At 43.2% G+C, this 22,851-nt stretch overlaps 1 protein-coding gene across 1 annotated transcript in view; it reads left to right on the forward strand.

Annotated features, from left to right (window-relative positions):
* SH3RF3 (SH3 domain containing ring finger 3) overlaps nucleotides 1-22,851 on the forward strand; it is a 245,914-nt gene that overhangs the window by 192,106 nt on the left and 30,957 nt on the right. The window contains exons 5-8 of the mRNA XM_059839613.1: nucleotides 6,370-6,470; nucleotides 10,494-10,664; nucleotides 13,888-14,138; nucleotides 18,248-18,552. Of these exons, the coding sequence (XP_059695596.1) occupies nucleotides 6,370-6,470; nucleotides 10,494-10,664; nucleotides 13,888-14,138; nucleotides 18,248-18,552 (828 nt within the window). The remainder of the gene's footprint in view (nucleotides 1-6,369; nucleotides 6,471-10,493; nucleotides 10,665-13,887; nucleotides 14,139-18,247; nucleotides 18,553-22,851) is intronic.

Consider the following 22,851-nt stretch of genomic DNA (forward strand, 5'->3'; position numbering starts at 1 on the left):
GCCACCCTGAGAAAACTCTGCAAGGTGCCTGTTTTTATCAGTAAGTGCCTATTTGCCTCTTAAAATCCTGGCTGTCAGAGACATCTCCTACCCATAAGGCTTTAGCAATGCTGAGTAGCAGAGATTGAAGAAGGATTAAGACACAAATGCTGCAGTGTTTGAGCCCTCCCCGTGTAATGTTTGTGCATGGCTCCACTTATGTGTCTGGTGCCACACAAGGAAGATGGATCATGTAGGGACATGCCGGAAGAAAGCAAGGATGTGGCACACAGACTTCCTTAAAGGTATCAAAGCAGAGAACAAGAAAATCAGAGCATTGTCTTGGATCCCATTCCCCTGAGCAGATGAAGAGGAAAGGAGGACATGTTTAGTACCTTGTTCCTTAGATCACAGTAGCAAAAGTACAACCTGGCTCCAGGGCTAAATAAAGAAGGAAAATGTACTAAGTCCTGCTCCAGCTGTGATGGAGAAAGGCCTGCTGTGTTCTCCAGGAGGATTATTGGTATTACTGGTAACTGGAGAGAAGCACATAAAATTGCATGAAGAGTAGAAAGGTAAACTTCCAACACAGGTGATCAGAAGTATAAAGAAATTGATTATTCTTTTGCAAAAACTAGTCTCTTAAAAATCTTATTGCAAATACAATCTTGCAAAATAATCTAGCAATACTGTATTTTATAATATGAGCTTTAGTGATACGTACAGGACACAGCAGGACCTTGAAAGAATCAGCTTAGAAAGACTTCACCAACTATGTCAGGAACTGTAGTTTAGATGCAAAGCTGCTGAACATTCAGATGCATAGTAGCAATCAAGCAGCCACCAAGAGAATACAGCAAGGAGCACAGAGACACAAGAAGCTGAAGAGCAGAATACTTCTGTGACAGTAAACGTCAAGATGTGAACAGAAGAGCTGAATTCAATGCGTGGAAGGCCATCAGGTCCTGTGGAGTAAAACCTGATGATGAAAAGCAGGGTCATAGACAGACTGGAAAGTACACAGTCATGTCAAAGCCTGTAGGGAGAGCAGCTAGAGAAAAAAACAGAGCACAATCAGGGAGCAGAATTAGACTTTGGATGTATAGGATACTAGGCTGTACAAAGTGGCAAAAATGAATGGTTTGTAGGTGCCAGACTGGCACCAGATGCAGTAATATTGGAGTAACCAGATACAGGCAACAAACTGAATGTTAGGTAGATATAAATATATAAATATAAATATAAATATAAATATATATATATATATATATATATATATATATATACTGAACTGTGGAGACATCTTTGGGATTGTTCAAGGGAGGAAAGCAAAATTGTCATCCAGCAATGGTGAATGGCAGTTACATGATTTCTTAATCCCTTGGACTATATGTTAGTACAAGCATAATAGACAGCACTTGAGATCATGCTTTCAGTAATACAGAAGACACAGAAGGCCCCATTGTCAGTGCAAACAGGCAAAGAGATGATGCTTTGACTCCTGCTCTGCTCTCTTGGCTTGAACTCACCACTCTGCAGTCAGTCAGGCTCAGCCCAGGGTGCCTGCAGTGGCCACTCCAGGCTGGGGTAGCTGCACCTCTGCAAACTGACTTTGCTGCAGTGTGCAGAGGGAGGATCATAGGAGCTAAAGAAGGGTTACAAGAAAGATGTGTGTCTTACAAGAAAGATGAAGCATTGGTCAGCTCCCAGAGCTGGATATCATTGCTACTAGGGGAATGAGTCCTGTGATTGGAGCACTGGCACCAAGGGCTACAAGCTTCAGGAGGAGACAGGACAGGTGAGGGGAAGGCAGGACACTGTAAGTAAGGGAGAGGTTTGATTGCACAGCCTTTAGAGTTAGTGATGATGTGGTGAAGAGCCTCTGGGTGAAGGCTGGGGAGAAGGAAAACAAAGCAGGTGTTGTAGAGGGTGTTTACTACTGATTACCCAGTTAGGATGTAAACACCAGTGAGTTATTCTATAGGCAGTTAGGAGGATTCTCTGGATCAGTAGCCCATGTCCTTATGGGAGATTTCAAGTTCCCAGATATCAACTAGAAATATCATACTTCTCTGATAAGTCTTGGAAATTCTTGAGGCTTATAGAGAAAACTGCCTGTCATTCATACTTAGTGAGCAAACTAGGAAAGATGCCCTCCCTGGACTGGCTATTTGTGAGGGATGTGACAGTAGGTGGCTGTCTTGGCTGCAGCGTTCATTAAATGTCTGAGTTTAGGATTTTCACTGTAAAGAAAAAAAAGGATGGCAGAGTTGCTTCCCTGGGCTTCATGAGAGAAAACTTTATGCTGTTCAGGGAGTTAATTAGCAGAGTGCCCTAGGAATCTGCTTTTAAGGACTTTGGAGTCCACATGTGCTGGTCAGTATTTAAGACTCACCTTTCAGAAGCACAGGAGCGGATAACTTTACCATGCTGTGAGTCAAGCAAGCAGAGCAGAAGACCAGCTTGTCTGAAGAGGGAACTTCTTCCGTAGGTCAGGAGAAAAAAGAAACTGTATGACCTCTGGAAGCAAGGTGAGGCTTCTCAGAAAGATGAGTACAGAGCTGGGGTTCATTTACACAGGGAGAAGACATGAAAGTCCAAAGCTCAATTAGAGTTGAAACTGGCCATTGTTGTTTCAAATAACAGGCTCTTTTTTCAGGCAAGGTCTAAAGAAAATATTGGGCTGGTACTTGGTGAAGGTGGTGAATACTTGATAGTACTTTGTCAATCTGACTAACAGGAATGAAGAAAAAGCAGATGCATTCTATGCACTTTTTGTCTCATTCTTTAGTGGACCTACAGCTTCCCAGTCCTCTGAGTTGGAGGACCACAAATATGAGAACTGTGACTTTCTATTTGTGAACACTGGAATATTAAGGGACCAGCTGTATCAGCTGAATGTTCACAAGTCCATGGGGCCTCATGGATTCATCCAAGTGTTCTGAAGGAGCCAGTGAATGTTATGGCAGGTGCCCTCTCAATAATCTGTCAAAGATCTTGCAGGTATAGGGAGATCCTGCTGATTGGAAGCTTGACAATGTTATTCCAGTCTACAAAAAAAAAGGCATGAGGAAAGACCCAGAGAATTACAGACCTGTTAATTTAGCCGCAGTTGCTGGAAAAGCTGTGGAGATTATTATACTGGGTACTACTGAAAGGCATTTTAAGAATGATAGAGTCATAAGGAACAGTCAATATGAGTTCATAAAAGGGAAGTCCCATTTAACTGATTTTATATTCATCTATAATAAGGTCACCTGTGTAGTGGATGAAGAGAAAGCAGCAGATACAGTTTTTTTCAAGATTTTAGTAGACTTCTGATACTGTACCTCAGCATCTTTCTGGACAGGTTGCTCAGCCATGGAATGAGTGGACTTGAGATGCACTGGGTGAAGAACTGGCCGAAGGCCAGATCTCAAAGGATTGCCATGAATGGGGCTACAGCTGGCTGCTGACAGGTCACCAGTGATGTTCTTTTGGTCTCAGCTATAGGGCCAGTCCTGCCATGTATATATATATATATATATATATATATATATATATATATATATATACACACACACACACACATATGCATATATATCAGTGATCAGGATGCAGGAGTTGAATGCACCACTGGCAAGTTTGCTGATCATACCAAAGTGGGAGGTGCTTTTGACTCTCTTGAGGGGGCACAATATGCCTTGCAGAGGGATATAGATACACTGGAGCATTAGGCAATGATAAATGGGAGGAAATTATTTAACAATTCAAAATGTTGGATTTTGATCCCCCTGGGATGGGGTAATGCCAGGCAGAAGTATGGATTAGGAGAGGAGTGGCTGAAGAGCAGCCCTGCAGAGAGGGATCTGGGGGTGCTGGTGGACAGCAGGCTCAGTGTGAGTCAGCAGAGAGCAAACCCCATCCTGGGGTGCATCAAACAGAGCATCACCAGTCACTCAAAATTATCCTGCTGTATTCCATGTTGGTGTGGCCTCACCTGGAGCACTCTGTGCAGTTCTGGGCCCCACCATGGAAGGAGGATTTGAAGGCCCTTGAATGCATCCAGAGTAGGACAACAAATCTTGTGAAAGGACTGCAAGGAATGTCCTAAGAGGAGCAGCTGAGGACCTTGTGATTTTCTAGTTTCGAGAGGAGGCTGAGGGGTGACCTCATTGCTCTCTACAGCTTTCTAAGGAGGGGAAACAGAGAGGGAGGCACTGAGCTCTTCTCCCTGGTGTCCACTGACATGATGCAAGGGAGTGATCCTGTGGGAATGCCCCACAGGACATTCAGACTGGACATTAGGAAGCATTTCTTTACAGAGAGGGTGGTCAAACTCTGGAACAGGCTTCCTCGAAAAGTGGTTGATGCCCCAAACCTGTCAGTGTTTAAGAAGCATTTGGACATGTCCTTAATTGGTCAACTTTGAAGTGATCAGGCAGTTGGATTAGATACTTGTTGCAGGTCACTTTCAATATAAATATTCTCTTCTGCTTTATTCCATTTTGTCCTATTCCATTCTTTCCTGCTGTGATGTTCTTTGCCTTTACAGCTGCACCCTGAGGCTGTTCATTCAGATCTGTTTTTTCATGACATAAAATCTAATTTCTTTTCCTAGCAAGGAAGGGTGAGGACTGATGCATTTTCTGTTTTCTTAGAGACTGTTTCTCCAGTCCAGAGCAGTCATACAGTGGTAGAACAACATGAAGAAGTTTGAACTAGTTGATTTCCCATTTACCTTTTGGATGAAGTAGCTGTCAGATGTCTCAGCCCAACATCTTCTGCAATCCCTAAGCCCATTAACCAGCTCAACATAACAAATGAGGGATCATTCTCCAGCTATCCCTAAATTTTTTAGTGGGCTGGTGTGTTTTTTCTGTAAGTTGATACTAGCTCACTGACGTGACAGGCAGTATTAATAAAGCCTTAGTCACAGAGCTGGAAAGAATGCTTTTTACACATAGGACAAAGAGCTGCCTGGATCCTTCTTTGTTTGAGCAAGCAGCCAGAAAGTTTGAGGAAATAATGAGAAAAAGGAGATGTACTTGTCAATACAATTTCATGATTGAGTGTAGATGTTGGTGAGAGATGAGAAATCTTGCTGCTTTTTGCCAAAAGCTATGGAATCACAGTGCAGTCTTTCCATGTTTTGCTGCACGTTTTCCTAATGATAATGTGTTCATAAACAGCAAAGCAATATAGCTCAGCAATGCACTGTCAAGACAAAAGACTAATAATTAAGTGGCTTCTTTGGAATGAGGCAACCTTGAAATCCAGTAATTAAGTAACAATGTGTGTCTTGGTTTAACTATGTGTCTTGGTTTAATTCAGTGTCATTTTTAAGTGCAAAAATTGTCCCCATGTTTGTGCTCCAAAAATCAATATTTACTGTTTGTTAGATAGAATTTTGAAAGAGAAAAGCTGTAGTGGAGGGCTGTGAACTGCTCAGAATCTTTGCTGAGTATAACACACCCTGCCTGAACCTGCATTTTGTAGGAATTGGTTCCCACTTTGTAGAGCCATTCTGCATATGGACATGCATACAGCATATGGTTAGATTTTTTAAAAAACTTTTTGTTCTAGTAAACCACTACAATTCCCATCAGCCCAGCTCTGCCCTGTCTGCAATAAAGATCTGTTGCTACAGGCCTTGGCATTAGTTCAGGAGACGTTTCCAGTCAGGATTCATTTTTGACATAGATGAATGAGGACTTCGGTGAGACAACTCAAAAAGAGATTGCCCTATATAATTTGGCTGAGCATTAGGCTTTGAGAAATGAATGATTACATTTAGAATTGCCTTTCACTTGAATAGCTGGAGAAGATCTGTCCAGCTGTCTATATGAGAGATTTATTTTCTGGGGTAAAAGTGGAGTGAACTACTTTCTCCATTCAGAGAAAGTTTTGGGTTGCGTAGTCACCTTCTTTTGAAGGAGAAGAATATTCCTGATGATAAAAAGAGTACATAGAAATGAGTGCATTTTGGAAATCGAATAGTATCTTCTTCTCCAGAGATCCATAACCACTATCAAAAGAGTACCAATTTAAAAACAAGTTTTTGAGGGGAAAAGGTTACTTTTATCAGAGAAGGTACTATTGCAGATGCACATGCTGAGCTGACTTTACAAAGCAGTTAAGTAGTTTTACATTGTAAAACTTTTAATATGTGCATACAACTAAAATTTCTCTGATAGGTACATGGAAATTCTGCTAATCCTTTGTGTCAAAAATGTATTTTTGGAATGTGTAAGGCTAGAATAAGCCTTTTTTAAGGCAATATATTGAAGTTAGAAAATCTAGGAATTTATAAAATATGTGGTTTATTCTTCTATGCCTTCACCCCATAGCAATTTAGGAAATGATGGGCTTCATCTTAAATCCTTGTGTGTTCTTCTTGTGTATTTTCAGGATTCCTCTTTGATTGGAACAGCCACAGTGGCTGGTCCCAGGACAAGTGCAATAATTGGAGATCAGGGAACACCACCGAAGGTCCAGCTCCCCCTCAATATGTAAGCAGCTCAACTCAGTCACTGTGTACTCTTTGTTTCCAATTGTGTGTGTGTGTGTGTGTGTGTGTGTGTGTGTGTGTGTGTGTTTATGTGTCTGCTTGAAACCTGAATGCCCAAATCTCAGCTCAGGTGCATTCTGAGAAGAGAGAGATTGCAATTTCAAATGTGAGGCAGCCCCTGCTGAAATTGAAAAATTAATAGAGAAGGGCAGGGCAAGACTTCCCCCTTTCTGTGTGAGGCCTTTTAGACTTTACTTATTGTAGCTGTATGGATCACTGTGAAGCAAACTGAGTACCTCTGAGCTAGAGAAAATCTTCTTTCATTTAAAGCTCTTAAAAAGGTGTAGTCCCATGCAATCAAACACCTGATATATTCACGATTAACCAGAAAAAATGGCCCAGTTGCACTTTTTCAGTGCAATCAACAATGAATGAACAAGGCAATGAATGAACTTCCCATCACTGGCATATGGTCTTGTTGAATAGTGTGTAGAATAACAGAAGGTTCACAGAACAAAAAGAGTAGACTCCATCATAGCAAGCCTCTTCTAGCCTGGTTTATCTGGTACTTGTCTAATTAACTACTGAATCCTTTCCCCTCAACACATACACCTCATAAAAGGAGGACAACTATACACACACAAACACATATGGATATCCATATTTTTGGGTTTTACGATATGGCTAAACAAGGTCTGAATTCACAAAATCCTGAAAATAATAGATCTTCTTTAAGAACAATAGGGGTGTTTGATCAGAGCCAAACAAATTTCTTCTTAGCTACTTATTTGAGATCTTTATACCTGAGGGATGCCAGATCACCAAATGCCCCACAGAAAGGTTTCATCATTGCCCTGTGCTCACTCTGCATGGCTTGTGTGGCACATAGTGGGGCATATGTTTATTTCAAGATTTGCCCTGACTAGGAAGCGGTAACTGGCTTAATATTTGAAGTACCTGGTTGCTAAATCAGGACATTTTCCAGCTCTCTAGCAATGCCCCTGACGCCATGCCTCAGCAAGCCTCCCCTGCTCCCTCCCATTCTTCTCCTGTCATCTCCCTTGTGAAGCAGCCTTGCAATCCGGTCTGTCATTCTGCATTTGCGAGCCAAGTTCCAGTCAAAGAAGATGCATTATTTGAAAGCTGTAGCAGTAGTGGGGAGGTGCAACTCTAGACAAAGCCCTGGGGCTTCTGCGTTGTAAGCAGAGTCACAAGCAGCTACCCAAGGCCAAGAAAACTTCACACTTCAACCTTTTTTCAGGGAATTTCTAATAAACATTTCAGATTCTTCTAGGTCCCACTTCCAAGCCTTAGCCTCACTGTTTCACATAGCCCAGAATAATCTGATACTACATTTTGCAAGATTTCAGATTGTTGTTTTAACACTTTCTTCTAGGCTGTACAGAGTTAGCTGGTGAAGTTTCACACCTAAAATCTAGAGAACAGTGAAATGTGTCCAAATCCAAAGACTTTGCCTTAAGGCAAAATCATCCTCAGCAAATGGGACCACTAGACCTGATTTCCTGCCAGAGGAAAAACCCAGAAACAAATTCTGGGGAGGGAAGCTGCCGGCAATCAGATTGCTTTCAGCCATGGATGAGAGCAGCCACTCCCCCCAGCTCCTCCCTGCCGGGAGTGGAGTTTATGCCTGCCCACAGGGTGGGCTGCAGACCCAGGCTGGACCTGCCACTAGGTTTGGAGAACCCTGTGCCTCTGCAACTAAAGAGGAGACCCCCAGAGATGGGCATCCTCACTACCCCCCCACACAAGAGGTGGGAATGCTGGTCCACAAAGTGCTGATCACTTGTTTTGTGCCAGGGTCACCCTATATGGTTGTCACACACAAGCTTTCATCACTTTAGCCATACAGAGATTGGTCTTTCTGGTGTGGCATCTGTGCTGGGCTGTTGTACACATCCTTTTAGCCTCTCCAAGGATTTCAATACTCTATCCAGAGGATGTTTATGCTCATTGTGATATTGGATACTCAGACTTACTGGTAGCTGATTAGGGGGAATTTACTGTGTGAAGCTAGAAGGAGAGAACAAAAAGAAACTAATAGGAGATCTGGAGATAGCTGCAAGGCTTACACCTGCTTCCAGGATCTCCACCTGTAAGTTACATTATTACATGTAGCCCCTGGGGGGAAAAGGCTAAGTGAATCTATCTAAAATGCTCTATCCCTGACCCCCTGCTTTACGCAGAACTTCTGAATCTGAACCCTGTGTAAGCAGCAATTTCAGGAGGGACAGTCAAAGCCACATTTTCTGCTCCCTCGAGTGGGTGCAGTCTGGCACTTTCTGTTATGTCCTTGCAGAGCACAGTGCTGAAGGATTAGCACTGAAGCATGCAACCTTATTTCTTGTCAGGGTGATGCATTTTAATGTCCTTCAGATCATATGTAGCCTCATGTTTTTTGTCAGGTGAAGAGCTACAGACCTGCTCAAGAGCACCCGATTATGTAGGCTAAAAATAGGATGCACAGGGTGGTTTCTCCCATCTGTTGACTAATGAAATATAGTTTCTGATTAGGTCTTTATACCCCATGCACATGGTAAACAGAGCCAGGCACATCAGCCTAAGATTCCCCAAGGAGCTGTTACCAAATAGTTCATATTCTGCTCATTACTGCTGTTTATTTACTACCTTCAGAATAAAAATAAGGAAATCTATGGTACAATAAAGAAGTAGAATCAAGAAAAATAACAGGATTTATTCCTCAATTATATTTCCTGGAGAGCAGAAGTAAAAAGTCGTGTGTCATTTTTATTGGCTGAAAATCTACAATTACAACCAGTATAGTTTTGGTTTTTTCTCTGGTTCACTGCTATAATTTGGGCAGCAAGCCTCTTCTCACTCATCCCTGAGCCTAAGAGCATTCTGCTGCACTTTGTACTGTAAATGCACTTTCTCTGTTTTCCCAATTCTCTTAGTCTATGCTCACTGCCTGTAAATCACAAATAAATAAAAAAACTCAGGAAGGCACAACCTTGATCAAGAATTACCAGAAATCCCTTTTTGTATCCGTAGAAAAACGGCAATACAAAAAAAATCTGGTATTTACAAAGAAAGTGTTGTTATGTGTGTGCACTCTTGCTATTCTATCCCAACTTTCCATTATTTCCCAAAGTGCAAGCAATCATTCTTAATTTTCAACAAGAATCTCTCTAAACAGAGTCTCTGTAGGGATTTTAAGCTGTAGTCATTTCACAACACTAGACACATCCCTGAAGTAGTAACAGAAGAATAAAAGAGAAATAAATAGAAAGATTCCAAACAAAGGGAATAAATAAAAGCTGTAATTAAATAAATAAAAACTTCAACATATTGAATCCTTTATTAAAGATTTATTAGAATACTTGCATGCAAAACATCCAAAACCAAATTCTACCATTTCACTTACTTCAGTAAAAAACCCCGTACAGAATGTGGCCCTTTCTCACTTTTTGTTTTACCAACATAGTACAAGAATTACCATACCAGATCAAAACAGTTTGGTGTCCTGTTTCTAAACTTGGCCAGCATAAATAGCATTGAGAAAGCTGCAAGAAAAGCTTTTGAAATAGCCTACCTACTTATTTTCCTGTTAAACTCCAGAACGGAGGTGGATTCCACCCTGAAGCATATGAATATATACTTCTTCCAAATGTCAGGATTTGCAAAGCCCTCTTACTCGAGCCCTTGTTACTCTGGCTGTCACTGTAATTGTCATGTTCTTCTGAAACCGTTGCTACGTCCTTAACTTCGGTGCTGCTTTGTGGCCCTGTTTTGCTTTGGTTCTGCCTTGAGTGAGAAGCCCGTCTCATCAACTTCTAAATTACCTTTTACTCTGATTAGTTATTCCCTTATTGTCTTAGAATCCAGTCTCTGCCATTCCTTGTTTGTGAAGCAGCCTGAAATGATGTCCCTTTTTAACTACAACTTCTGAACAGCACTTTCTGCTCTGTGGGGCTGGAGTTGGAGCAGGACAGGTGGTGGTTGATGTCACCTGTGTGTTTTCTCCCTGTGTGACCTCTCCCCACAGCTACCTAGCCCTGTATGCCTACAAGCCTCAGAAGAATGACGAGCTGGAGCTGCGCAAAGGGGAGATGTACCGGGTCATTGAGAAGTGCCAGGACGGCTGGTTCAAGGGCACATCTCTGAGGAGTGGCATGTCCGGTGTCTTCCCAGGCAACTACGTGACACCTGTTTCAAGGTGAGAACCACTGGCCTGTATTGGGGCTGAGTGGGATTCTGGATGGCACTGAAAACAATGCAGCTCTGCTTTTAAATCACACTATCCTTCCAGAAATTCTCTGGTAGCACTGTGGACTTCAGTAATGAGACTTGCTGGTTGTAGCATTTGAGTTATCCTTTTCCTCAGGAGATTGCACTAGTTGTATTAGATGATAGCATTTATAACCTCTGATAGGCCCAGGTTTTACTATTCCAAAGAATCTGTTGGCTAATGATTTTATTGTTATAAAAGTACCGGACACATAACAAAATAAAAAATTCTTGTGTCTTGCTTTTCAGTAGCTCCTCATGTCAATTTAGTTCTTCTTAAAGCAGAGATCTGCAATAATTTGGATCTGGACTAATGTTTGAACAGTTAAAATTCTAAAGTGGTAGGAGAGTTAAGTAAATTGTCTGATTTTACCTACCCCCGCCTCAGTTGCAGCAGATAAGAAAAGGAAAAAAGGCATTTTTGAGAGAGGAATGCCATTTGTCAGAGTTCAGTACTGGACAATACCAAATCAAAGCTGAGAAGCTGAGAAGAAAGTCCATCTCTGTGTCCCAGACTGTTTGCCCTACGTGTTCCTTGCAGGTAAATGCTGGCATATGTATGCCCATATCTCCTTTAGAGCAACTGTGGATTTGGAAACTGAACTCATTACTTCTCATGTGCTCTCAGTCTCTCCTTCCACATGCACACTGTCTCCACCATCTTTGACTCCTCACCAGAAAAGGGCACCTCACAACTCAGACACTCTTGATCTTGAAAAATTGATCCAGCTTTGTTGTATCCAAAATTTATGTCAAGTCTGCCGCATGTGTTCTGAGTAACACCAAAAGTTAAGAACAGATCAGAAGGCAATAACTAAGCTTGATGACAGTCCTAATATTGCATTTCAGAAAGGAAACCCCAAATATTAATTCACCGGTTCTTCACTGTTCATCAACCTAAATGTATTTACCTTATTTTATAGAGTCCCTTGGCTACCTTCACTCCTTGCTTCTTCAGCTCTTAATTAGTACGGAGGTTTGCGCTGAAGGGTCGGTTATCTGAATCAGCAAGACTTTATTAAATGCAGCATGTCACAGCTAGAACAAGACAGAGAAGTGCTAAAGGGCAAAAGTGCTTTCCACAAAACCTGAAAGCAGCATTATGATTATATTTATGATCCTGTGGGCCAATTAAATTCCTGTATAAATCACCCTCAGTGAGAACAGCAATAAAAATGTGATAGCAACAAAATCTCCTATTTGCACTACATTCAACATACTTTGTTCCCCTTTGACAGAAAACCAGAGGATTAGATTCATACATGTTTTTCTACCACACCCTACAAAACCCAAGAAAAAGAAGTTGTGAATTTAATAACACTGAACTAGATTTATATGCTGCCAAAGCACATGTGTTAGTGGAGCATTATGGAAAAAGAACTCTTTTGATGGGCAGACAAACACAGGGCAGCAGAGAATATTTGCCACATCCAACATCTACCCATCTCTGTTGGAGTCACAGATAGTTTCTGTACTTGTTGGTGTGCATGTTTGCCTGAACACAGCTCTCAGTGGACTGTTAGATGTGCTTTTCTGGCAAACTGAATCTAGTGCAGATGGCCAAGCCAGCTCCAGCTGAACCTTCCTGCCACTCTGCCAGCTCTTCACAGCAGATGACAGACAGTCAAGATTTCCATCTGGTGGGATTCCCAGCTTTTCCCAACCTGGGGACTTATAAAAAAATTAAGAAAATAAAAAATCAGATTTATCTAGCAAAATGTAATCCAGGCAAACCTTGCACTATGAGATGAGTCAAGTCAGTGATAGCACAGTGATGTCTTTCCTCTTGTGACTTTAGGGGGAGGGAGGATTGGGCAGAAGGCATAGCTATTTTTTGCCCTTTTGGACCATATACTCCAGCCTGTGATTTGGTCTTTTTCCATCAGAATTCCACTCTTTTGGCTTTCGACTTTTTTCTTAGGGTTATTTCTTCTGTCACCCATGTCCTCTAAACCAGACCAGACTGTTCAACATACTCCTTTCCGCTCTTCTCCTCTCTGTCTTCCCATGCAGTCTTGGGGACCCAGAGTTTCTCCCAGTTCTATGCTCCATAGATGACTCTTAACACTTTTTCTGTTATTCTCTCCTCTCTTGCTAAACTCTCGCACTGCCTCATTTCCATTTCCTCCACTTTACTTTGTTCTGCCTCATATCCCCTGTGCTGTCCTTTCCTGGAAGAGGACCTTGGCGCAAGAAGCAGCCCAGGAGAAGAAAACAGCACAAAATGATCCATCTGTTTCATGGCATCTACAGCTGGGGAAGGAAATTATTCAGGAACTTGAGTAAGAAACACAGAGAAAGAGCTGCTCGGCAGCAACTGAGCTTGTCCACTGGTGTCTTTCTGACTTCCTAAGTGTCCTTCTGTCCTAGTCAGAGTTTTTAGCTCAGTGGTAAGAGGATCAAGACATGCTGTAGTCTGAACTCAATTAATAGGAAAAAAAGGCTTGTCCCTTCCCTCTGAGGTCTACTTGGCCACTCAGGTGAAATACAAATTATGCATGCTGTTTAAAGTGAGGAGTGAGAGAGGTGTCAACAACTGTTTGGTCTTTTTTCCATTCAGGTCAGCTGCATTCCTGTCCCTGTTGCATTCCCTTAGCAAGCCTAAGCTTGTTACATCAATAGGGTGGAGTGTTCAGCCAAGCCAAGCCCAGTCAAGTCTGCAGCTTCTCAGTCCCCTTCCATAGCCACACACAGATTGTGTTATTCATCTTTGTTTCTTCCTGTAGGGCTGTATGCAGGTTTGGTCCAAAGAAAAGATCTCTGAGTCTGTTTTAATTATCACTCCATGTGAAATAGCCTCTGGCACACAAAATGACATCTGGGAGATACCCATTTCCTCTGAATTAAGATTTGTGATTTTACTAGAAACTATTCAGACAGAAATATAGGTTAATAAAAGACATGATGAGAAAAATTATCTTTTCTATTTTTACCCTGCACTTCTTCCTGTAGATTAAAGGGGTGAAAATATCCCCCACCTTGCTTATAAATGGGTCCTATAAAGATAAGTATATATCAATACCTCAGTTTACTTTAACAACTGATAGGGTATCATGTTAAACCCCCTAAGTAACTGGGGGTACTTATGAGCACTGTGGTTGGGTATTGGGGTCTCAGCAGCATGCTTACACTGTGCACTTGTCTCCGCGCAGGGTGCCAGTGGGAGCTGGGCAGCCCAGGAACAGCGGAGCTGTAGGAGCTCCAACAACAAAAGTAGCCCCAGGAGCCATCCACCCCATTGTGGCTGGTCACAGCAACGCCACCACGTCTGTCAGACCAGTTGTTCCCATCACTGCTCCCGCGACGCATGCCCAGCTGCAGGCGGCCTCTCCGCAGCTCAGTAACTGCCTGCGGTACTCGGCTCAGCAGGCGGGCAGCCAGCCCCGCAGCGCCATGCAGATGGGTAAGTGCTCACCCGGGCCTCCTGCCCTAGCAGGATTGGTGTAGTAATCCAATGCAACCCTCCAGTGCAACCCCCTAGAATGTGCCTGTCCCCACTGCCTTCCTCCTCGCTTCAGCCCAAGCAGCGTGGAGTTTGTCCATTGGTGATAGAGTATGTTTTCTTTGCTTGTAATATTTATGGGTTTCTATTGATCTCTGGGAACCACGTTGTGTTTATCAGATTGTTCTGTTGCTACAGCTGAAATAGATTGCAGTGTTTACAAATATTTATACAATTTATCTGAGTGAAAGCAAGCACTCTGTATACTAAGGAGATTAACAGTTCTGAGTCCGGTTGGCTTGCTGATAAAAAAATACTGCCCTTATTGCAGAGCAAGTAATACATGCCTTGAAATTAAGAAGCATTTCATTGGGCTTCAGGGATGAAAGGCATTTATTAGGCAGAATGGGACCCTGTGTTAGTGGTAAAGCAAAAGATCTGAAAACTGCTGCCACCTTTTTGAAGTGAGAATAAGAGCTTCTTGCACCAGGGGGCCTCTGTTCTTTCTAGGCTCCCTTTCTGATGTACAGCACAATTTTCTAGAGTACAATTTATTCCCCTTTCCCCGATGTTAAACAGCTTCTGATGTTGAATAAAGTAAAAGCAAATCCTGTGGTGGAACTTTATACAGCAAAATTTAAAACATTTTGTTTCTGATATTTTATAGGGATGTGATCCATTGTATTTACAAAGATCAGTAACGACTGTGACTGCTCAAAACTGAGGTCTTAGATACAAAACAGAGCAAACACAAATGAGAAATACCCTGCAGAGTAAGTCATGAAGCGAGAAGGCACGATGCTGACCATCTAATCTCACCTCCTACACAGTCCAGACCAAAGGGAAGAAAACGTAATCAAATACTTGAGAATCTCAGTCTCGAACAGTGGAGACTCCTCTGCTCAACAAACAGTGCAGGGCTTTACCTGGCATCCATGTCACAATGGGAATAATCCATTTATCCTCTTTTTCTTGACTTCAGAAAGTGCTGCTTTCCTCTCAAGTCACACCCTTCCAAAAGGTCTCCTGCTCCCACAGCACAAAGGCAAAAATGTCCCCTTTTGGGTGGAGTGCTCAGGAAGTGTTCAGGTGCTCCCGGTGCCTCCTGTGCCCACGTCAACTGGCAGGTGACTCTCCTGAAACCAAGGTGACAGATTGCTGTGCCCCACAGGCCTGGCATGCCCCACACCTTCTTTTCACACCTCCAGCAACTTCCCTGATTTAAGATTGCTCCTCTAGGTCACTCTGACATCTCTAAAGTGCCAAAGCGTTGGCAGGCAAAGTGACCCAGGGACCACAGAGCTGTTCCAAAACCTCCCAAGCAGAGAGTTTTCCAACCTTTCCAGAAGGTTCACGAGATTGTTGTTTTAATTAAAAAAATCTTTGCCAGGATAAATAAAGGAAGTTTTCATGACTATCAGTAATTATCTCCATAATGGCTGTCCTCACCAGCATCCTGTGGATGAGAGCCCATGCAGGACAGGTCAATGCACTGACTTTTGGAAAAGTTTTTCAAGAGAGGCAAGCTGGCACAGTATTCAAATCACGTTCCTGTTGGCTTGCAATATATATGAGTAACAAATCAATTTTCTACAAGGCCACTAATGTAGGAATACACCCAAAACGAAATACGAGTGGTGTAGAACAAAAATAGCCTTCAGTGAGCATTGCTAATTAATCGCATGTTTGACGCAGCACAGTCCAGATCCAGAGATCCCAGAGCAGAGGCATACATTGTAACAGTAAGCAGATGAAACTACAGAGTAAAATGTGAGAACTCTGCTCAAAGTTGATTTTTCGCAGGCCATTTCTTTTACTGTTTCTCATGTTTTATGTTTCCTTTGTGTCTGGAAACAGCAAGTCCTACATGAAACAGGTGATGTACCTAGTATGATTATCAAATCAGTGTTCTGCATCCAGGTACATGCAGAGAAATTCCACGAGTATGCTCTCTCTCTAAATTTAGGAAAGCCATTGCTTCCTACAAACAGTAGTTCGAACCTAGATCCTACAAGTTTAACCATCCCAAAAAAATTAGATTTCTCATAGCAAAATTGTTCATCACTCAGGTTCCAAATGGGAAAATCAGGAGGGAATCATTTCCAGATAACTAGTGAGTACCTTGCCTGGCTTTCTGGAAGTGAATTGCACTTTCAGAGCATGTTCTTAGTAGTCCTGGGAGGGGATGATGATAACCAATAGTAAAAATAGTCTTGAAGGCATCTGTAATAATGACTTTTAGGGCCTTCCTCATTCTACATGGTAAAGTGATATCAAGTTACAGACTGGCTAAAGATAGTGTAGCTGATTTGCTATAAACATTAGTAAAAAAAGATATTATAGAGGAGCTTTTGTAAGAGAGAGTAATATAAACTTTGGAGGCGCTAATCTGATGATGACTGGTCCATCATGTTTAGTATCACATTAGATAAGAGGATGGAAGGCTGGGAGATTAAATTCCCTCCTGGCAGGAATGCCCAGCTGGTGTAGTGAGTATGATTAATGGCCCTCTATCAATCGAATCCCTGCAATGGGTGCCCCTGATAACCACAGGAATAGAAACTAGTGGTTTGAGTTGTTCTAGCATTGTTGTTTAGTTACAGACTGAGTGAACTCCAGCTGCATAAAAGATTGTCCTCCAGATGAATTTGTCAGAAAATGACAGATCAAAGTCAGTCAGAAATTTTCCAGTAAAATGCAACTTGGTCAAAGAAAAGCAGATTTTCTGGACTCAAAGTTTTTTTGTCAGGAATGGATGTAGTTCAACCAAACCAACCATGAAGCTGTACTGACTCATGTAAAGGGAACTGATGGCTTTCCAGAGCTGTTCTCCTCATAAGAGAACAGTGCAATGATAGCATTCTGTGTTTTCACATCCCAGGTGAATAACCTGACCAAAATAGAGTCTATTATGGGGTGAGTGAGCATGTTGTGCTCAGAAAAATGTTCAGAGGTTCAAATTTTGTGCTGAGACAGAACTAAACAAGATTATGAAACCTTGAAATCATTTATGAAATGAGCACTTTCCAGCCAGTCCTATTATTGAATCATTTATGTGAGGGCATGTCTGAATATGGACTCCGCTTTTAGGCTGCACATACTTGAAGTGGAGCTGTATTTAGGTAACACCTAAGCAATCAACCAAGCTGGAAGTCATAGACAACATCATTGTGAAAACGGACCTAGACCTTTGTCACACTTTTTGCATCCTGAAGCATGCAACACACTCTGGAATCCCTGGGGAGCTGACCGCATCAGTGTGTCACAGTCACCCTTAAATGGGTGAGCTCTAATTCCTGGTTCCCACTGCTTGCAGGCAGGATTTGCTTAGCAGGAGCAGCCAGACTAAAAGGCACTGCATAGTCCCTTAGGGACTTTGCTGGCAGAGGAGAGGCTGAGCTCAGAAATCCTCTGGTAGATTTCTGCCTAATTTATCCTGTGCAGCACAGTGATGTGATGTTGGTCATTTTGTTAGGGCTGAAACAAGACACCTCCTTTTGTAATTGCTGTGTGCAGGGTCAGTGTGGATCATCTGGGCTAACCCCTTAGGTCCCGAGTTGCATTGCTCGAGAACCGATCACCTTAGGAGGAGAGCCTGGGGGTGCAGAAAACAACTCATCTGGAACGAGATAATGTATTTTTAAAAGGCAGCAGATTAGGTATTTATTTCCAGGCATGGGCAGGGATTGTGAATGCCATTCCCCAGTGGCATCACTGGGTGGTGGGGTGGCGGGGGGACATAAGCCAGTTTTGGTGAGTTCGGACAGGGCTTCGCAGCCAGGAGGGGAATTAACCAAAAACACTTGCAGGGTGAGATATGCTGAGCAAAGGCTCAGAGCTTGTATCCCCATCGTGCCCTTGACACCTTCACAGACAGAATCACAGAACCTTCTGAGTTGGAGGGGACCCACAAGGATCATGGACGCCAGCCCTTCAAGTGAATGGTCCCTAAGGGAACCGAACCCACGGTGCTGTTGACACCGTGCTCAGCCCAAGTGAGCTACGGCCACTGAAGGGCCCATCGAGGCAGTGCCAGGGCAATTTAACCGTGCTCTCTGCTCCTCCCGCAGCGCACCCGGCAGTGCCGGCCCCGGAGCGACCCACGGCCACGGTCTCGCCTCTGCGGACGCCCAGCTCGCCCTCCCGCCTGCCCGCCGCGGCCATCCGGCCTCACCCCGCCGTGTCCCCGCAGCACGGCCACCAGCCGCCCGCCCCGGGGGCGCGGCCCCTCATCCCGCTCACCTCCGCCGCCGCCGCCATCACCCCGCCCAACGTCAGCGCCGCGCACCTCAACGGGGACGTGGGCTCCGGGCCCCTGGGCGGCCCCGCCGCGCCCGGGCCTGCCGGCAAGGCCGAGGAGAGGAAGAACGAGAAGGTAAGGGCCGCCGTGCCTCCGCCGGGCCTCGTGCTGCTGCCGCCGCGGCGCCCTCCCACAGGGCTGTTGAGGAGGCACCCTGCGAAAACTGGGTTCCATCGCCAGACAGCTTGGGCATCCTCATCTCGCACCATTTCCACAGTTCTGTCTTTTCCCCCACCACCATACTGAACACTGCTGTCGTGTTACCTGCTTGCGGATGGGAAACAAGGATGCATGGGCTGCATTTGTGTGTTTCTGCCAATGATCAGCGCCGAAATCTGCAAATCTGCAGTAGTGCAGCAAGATATTGTTGTAGCGGGCTCTTGGCCATCAGAGCCTGATGGCCAAGTCAGAATCCGTCTGCCTCCCTACATCAAAGAGGCTGATGGTGGCACCAGCCACACAGCAGGTGCCTCAGGCACAGCAAAACATTGGCTCCTGAGGGGTGGTAGGAGCTGTTTTGCTCTTCCAGAAACATCTCAGTTTCTTCAAGAAACTCTCATTGCAGTGGCACAGCCAAAGGAGAAGAAGGCAATGGCGTACTGCTTGATGGGATGTAGATACAGTGTGCTGTAGGGTCAATCTCTTAGAAGCCAGCAGTGGGTACGTGTTCCCTGGCACACCTTGCTAAGGAAAGCCAGCGAGTAGAGCTGTTCTAAGCACCCAGCCTTTTAGGTTCTTGGCAAATATTTTGCTTTTCCCAAATGTTTACATTGTGTCAGCAGTTCCCATATATCAATGCTGAAGATTATCTCTGTACTGGCTAGCAGAGCAAGATCCTGGTTTGTATCTGAGTAGGAGGAAGAGATGTGGGGGCCTGCTTTTCCTTTGAACCTGAAAAAAATCCTTTCCATATGTTCTCTGAGCTTTTCCATGGTGACAGACACAAATGGAGTAAACAGTTTCTTTGTACATGGAATGCTGAGGTGGCAGGTCTCATGTGTCCTCCGGGCCACAGATAACCCCTAGTTGCACAAAATGAGGAATATGAGTTTTAAAATGCTTCCTTAATCCTGTCTTGAATTTTCTCTGAATGCATTTCGGTGAACGAAGAAGGGTGTAGAAGTTCTGCCCTGGATGTAACATTTAGGTATGTGCTTACAAAGAACTGCTCTCAGGTATGCATCAAGGTCTGCATGTGGTGGAAACAGAACAACACCTGCTACTTCTGCAAGTCCAAGGAAGGGAACAGCATTTGGCAGGAGGTGGTAGAGCTGCACATTGCCTCAGAGCATTGTGTACTGGCTTATTTATTACTTCCTGAAACACATTAAGTGATAGGTCCATATATTTTAATTCATGTGATACTGCACACTTAATGTCTGTAGGCAAAATTATATCGAGCACAGTCCTAAGATACTGCTTAATCTTTCCCAAGCTGTTACAGACTAAAGTTACTGGATTGGGATGCAAAGAGGTTTTTGATCTCCATGCATGAAGGGGAGAAGGAAATAATATACAACATCATTCCAATGGGTTTTGCCAAAGACCAGTTCACTATCTGGGAAGTATCAGAGAGAAGTAACTGTAAAAATTGTAATTTCTGACTCAACTGGGCAATACATAACTGCCCCAGCAGAACAACATATTCCTGAATCTTGTCCATGTTATAGTTCACTTTCATTTTAGAAAGATCTGAATTAGCAATGTTTCCTTTCTTTTTAGAAATAGTGACTGATGTTTGGCCAGATAAGTTGTCTTACTCTTTGCTAAGCACAAATATTTCTTTGAAGAAATTGAGAGCTTGGATAATGCCAGAAGGAAAGCCATATAACTTATTCAGAAAGGCATCTGTGAGTCAGAACTGGAACCATATCTGTAACAGGGCGAAAGGCTGTTTGGGCTGTTTTTTTGGTAAACAGGAAAGTGTCTTAACACTCAGAGGGAATATCAGTAGAGAAAGGCAGTATCTGTTATCAGTACACATAATGGGAAAAAATCAGAAAATGTTGAGGAGGAAAAACAGGAGAGACATAGCTAGCAAGCTGCCAGATAAGCAAAGATCAGAAGCAATTTTTCTGAGTTCAGTTTCATTATATTAATCAGTCAGGTATTTTGAGATGAAAGGAGCAGAGGGGAAGTTAGTAAGAGGAGAGGTAATAAGGTCTTCAGCTCTATTGAACACAGGATGGAAGAAATGCACTGGTAATTATCTCCTGAGAAACTGAGATTAGCAATTCATGTGTGATGTAAATTGTAATGTGTCATAAAATTAGCGTTGTTGTTAGAATCAACAATTTTTGGTGTCCCATGAAGTTGTTAACTTTAATCTTGGCTTAGTCTTTCCAGTGTCTTTTGTAGGATGCCATTGAGGAAAAAGGCTGAATGATCAGAGAATGACTGGTTTAGGAGACATTTTGTTGTGATTAACCATGGTTTTCTTTCATGCACAAATTGTCAGTATGAGTTCACTATGGTACAGAGGGCACATAGTTCATAAGAAGTAGTTTGTATAGGGATGGACATGATATGGATCCATTGTTTTTCACGGTTCTTTTGAGGGCTGTGGAGATAAATTGCATTTTTTGCATTTATCACTCTAGTATGGTGAGATATATTGGTCCTTGGGGAATTTTCTTCAGATTATGACTTTAGTAATGTTGATTGTCTTCTTGAAGGCTGGGTTGGGAGATAGTGGGGAAAAGTGTTTTAAGATATGATCTTGTAAAAATTTATGTTTTTTGATTTCCCATGTCAATTCCTCTCAGGAATACTAAATGTGACACCAAGGGGCAGGTTCTGCAGTGAGTCCATGTATGCTGTTTGTGTTCCTTGTTCCAAGATGGAATGAACTTCAGCTCAGGAATAGCCTTGCTGAGTGTACAGTGCAGTCATCACCGCTAATGCTTTCCTCTGTGCAAATGTTTATATGCCAATATCACTGGCTCCTGTTGGTGTGCAGCAGCCACATATAGGCAAATCCCAAATTTCTCTAAAATCAAGGGACTCCAATTCCAACTTTTACTCATTTTCTTGTGACTTAAAGGCAACTGGCAGAAATAATCCTAAGGATTATGATTTTCAGTTTAACATGAATTATTTTCTTGCTCATTTTCTATTAATATAGCAAAAAAATCCTTAGGTCTATTTTTTGACATCTCTAGTTCTCTGCTTCAGCTTATTTCTTGAAGATCTTAATCCAAATTTCCAAAGCTGTAGGTGAACCTTGGTACTTACATTCATTTAGGTAATCTAATAATAGTGTCTTACTGTCATATTCCTGCTGGCTTAATCAGGAGGTAAAATTCTGTCTCCGTGCCAGTCTCAGTCTTTACTTGTTGGTATGCATCTAATCCTGGAGTATCCCATTTGCAGCTGGGCTTGGGCTCCACCTCTCAGCTCCTTGACCAGCCTCCTGTCTCCTTAGGGAACAGTTTTGAGCATGGTCTCCTCTACCAGCTGCTGACAGTCGCTGATGAAAAGCTGTGCCATAGACAGTGCTGAAGTCCACTGTGCAACAGTACTTGGAAAGTACTCTGGCGGCCAAGTAGGCTGAGAAGTAGAGCACTTGAAAATCAAAGAAGTTTCAGTGCTGTATGGGCACAGTAGGAAGCAGCAGGAAAGGCAGCTCCCGCAGGGGCAGCGCAGACACTGCAGGAATGACAAGTGGCCTGAGTAAAGGTGAGGGAGTGCAGCAGAAGTCAAAGAGGTAACAGTGGTCAGGGCAGCATAGGAGAGAGAAGAGCATTGGCAGCTGCTGGGAGATAGAGCAGGGTGCACCAGAGAAGGGGTGCCAGGTGAAGTGTGCTGTGCAAAGCCCAGAGGAATGGGTCCTGAAACAAGGAATTGAAATACAGTGTGAGATGTGTCTAAAGAAGGTAGTGGAAGAGAGGAAAGTGTGAAGGAGATTCTTTCTGCTTTTGCTCAAATACTTCCCACTTGAATCTTTTTTTTTTTTTTCCTTTTTCTGAAAAGGAGGTTCCTTTCCCCAGAAGTAAAATGCTAATTTTTTCCCAGGGTCACTCTATGCCAGGTTAGGGATGGGAGCATTCCTTTGACATCACAGGGTCAGGAGAGAGATAAAACAAAGAGCAAATGGACAACATCCGTTTCCTTTAGGGGTGTGGAGTGGTAGCAGGGTTCCTTTGAGTTCTTCGTAATTTGTTACTAATATCTACACGTGTAGTGAAGATCTGAAAGTAAAAAAATTCAGTCCCGCTTCTTCTTCAGTCCCAAATCTTCTGAATACCTGAAAGAAAGAGATGGAGATCTCATCTGTGGAATTAGAGCAAAACTCTATGGTTTGGGGGCTTTTTTAAATAGGGATCCTGCTATTTTGGGCAGGAATACTACCCAGTTCAACTGGTAGATTACAGC

The sequence above is a fragment of the Haemorhous mexicanus genome, chromosome 2 (genome assembly GCF_027477595.1).
Source record: "Haemorhous mexicanus isolate bHaeMex1 chromosome 2, bHaeMex1.pri, whole genome shotgun sequence".
NCBI classification, from domain to species: domain Eukaryota; kingdom Metazoa; phylum Chordata; class Aves; order Passeriformes; family Fringillidae; genus Haemorhous; species Haemorhous mexicanus.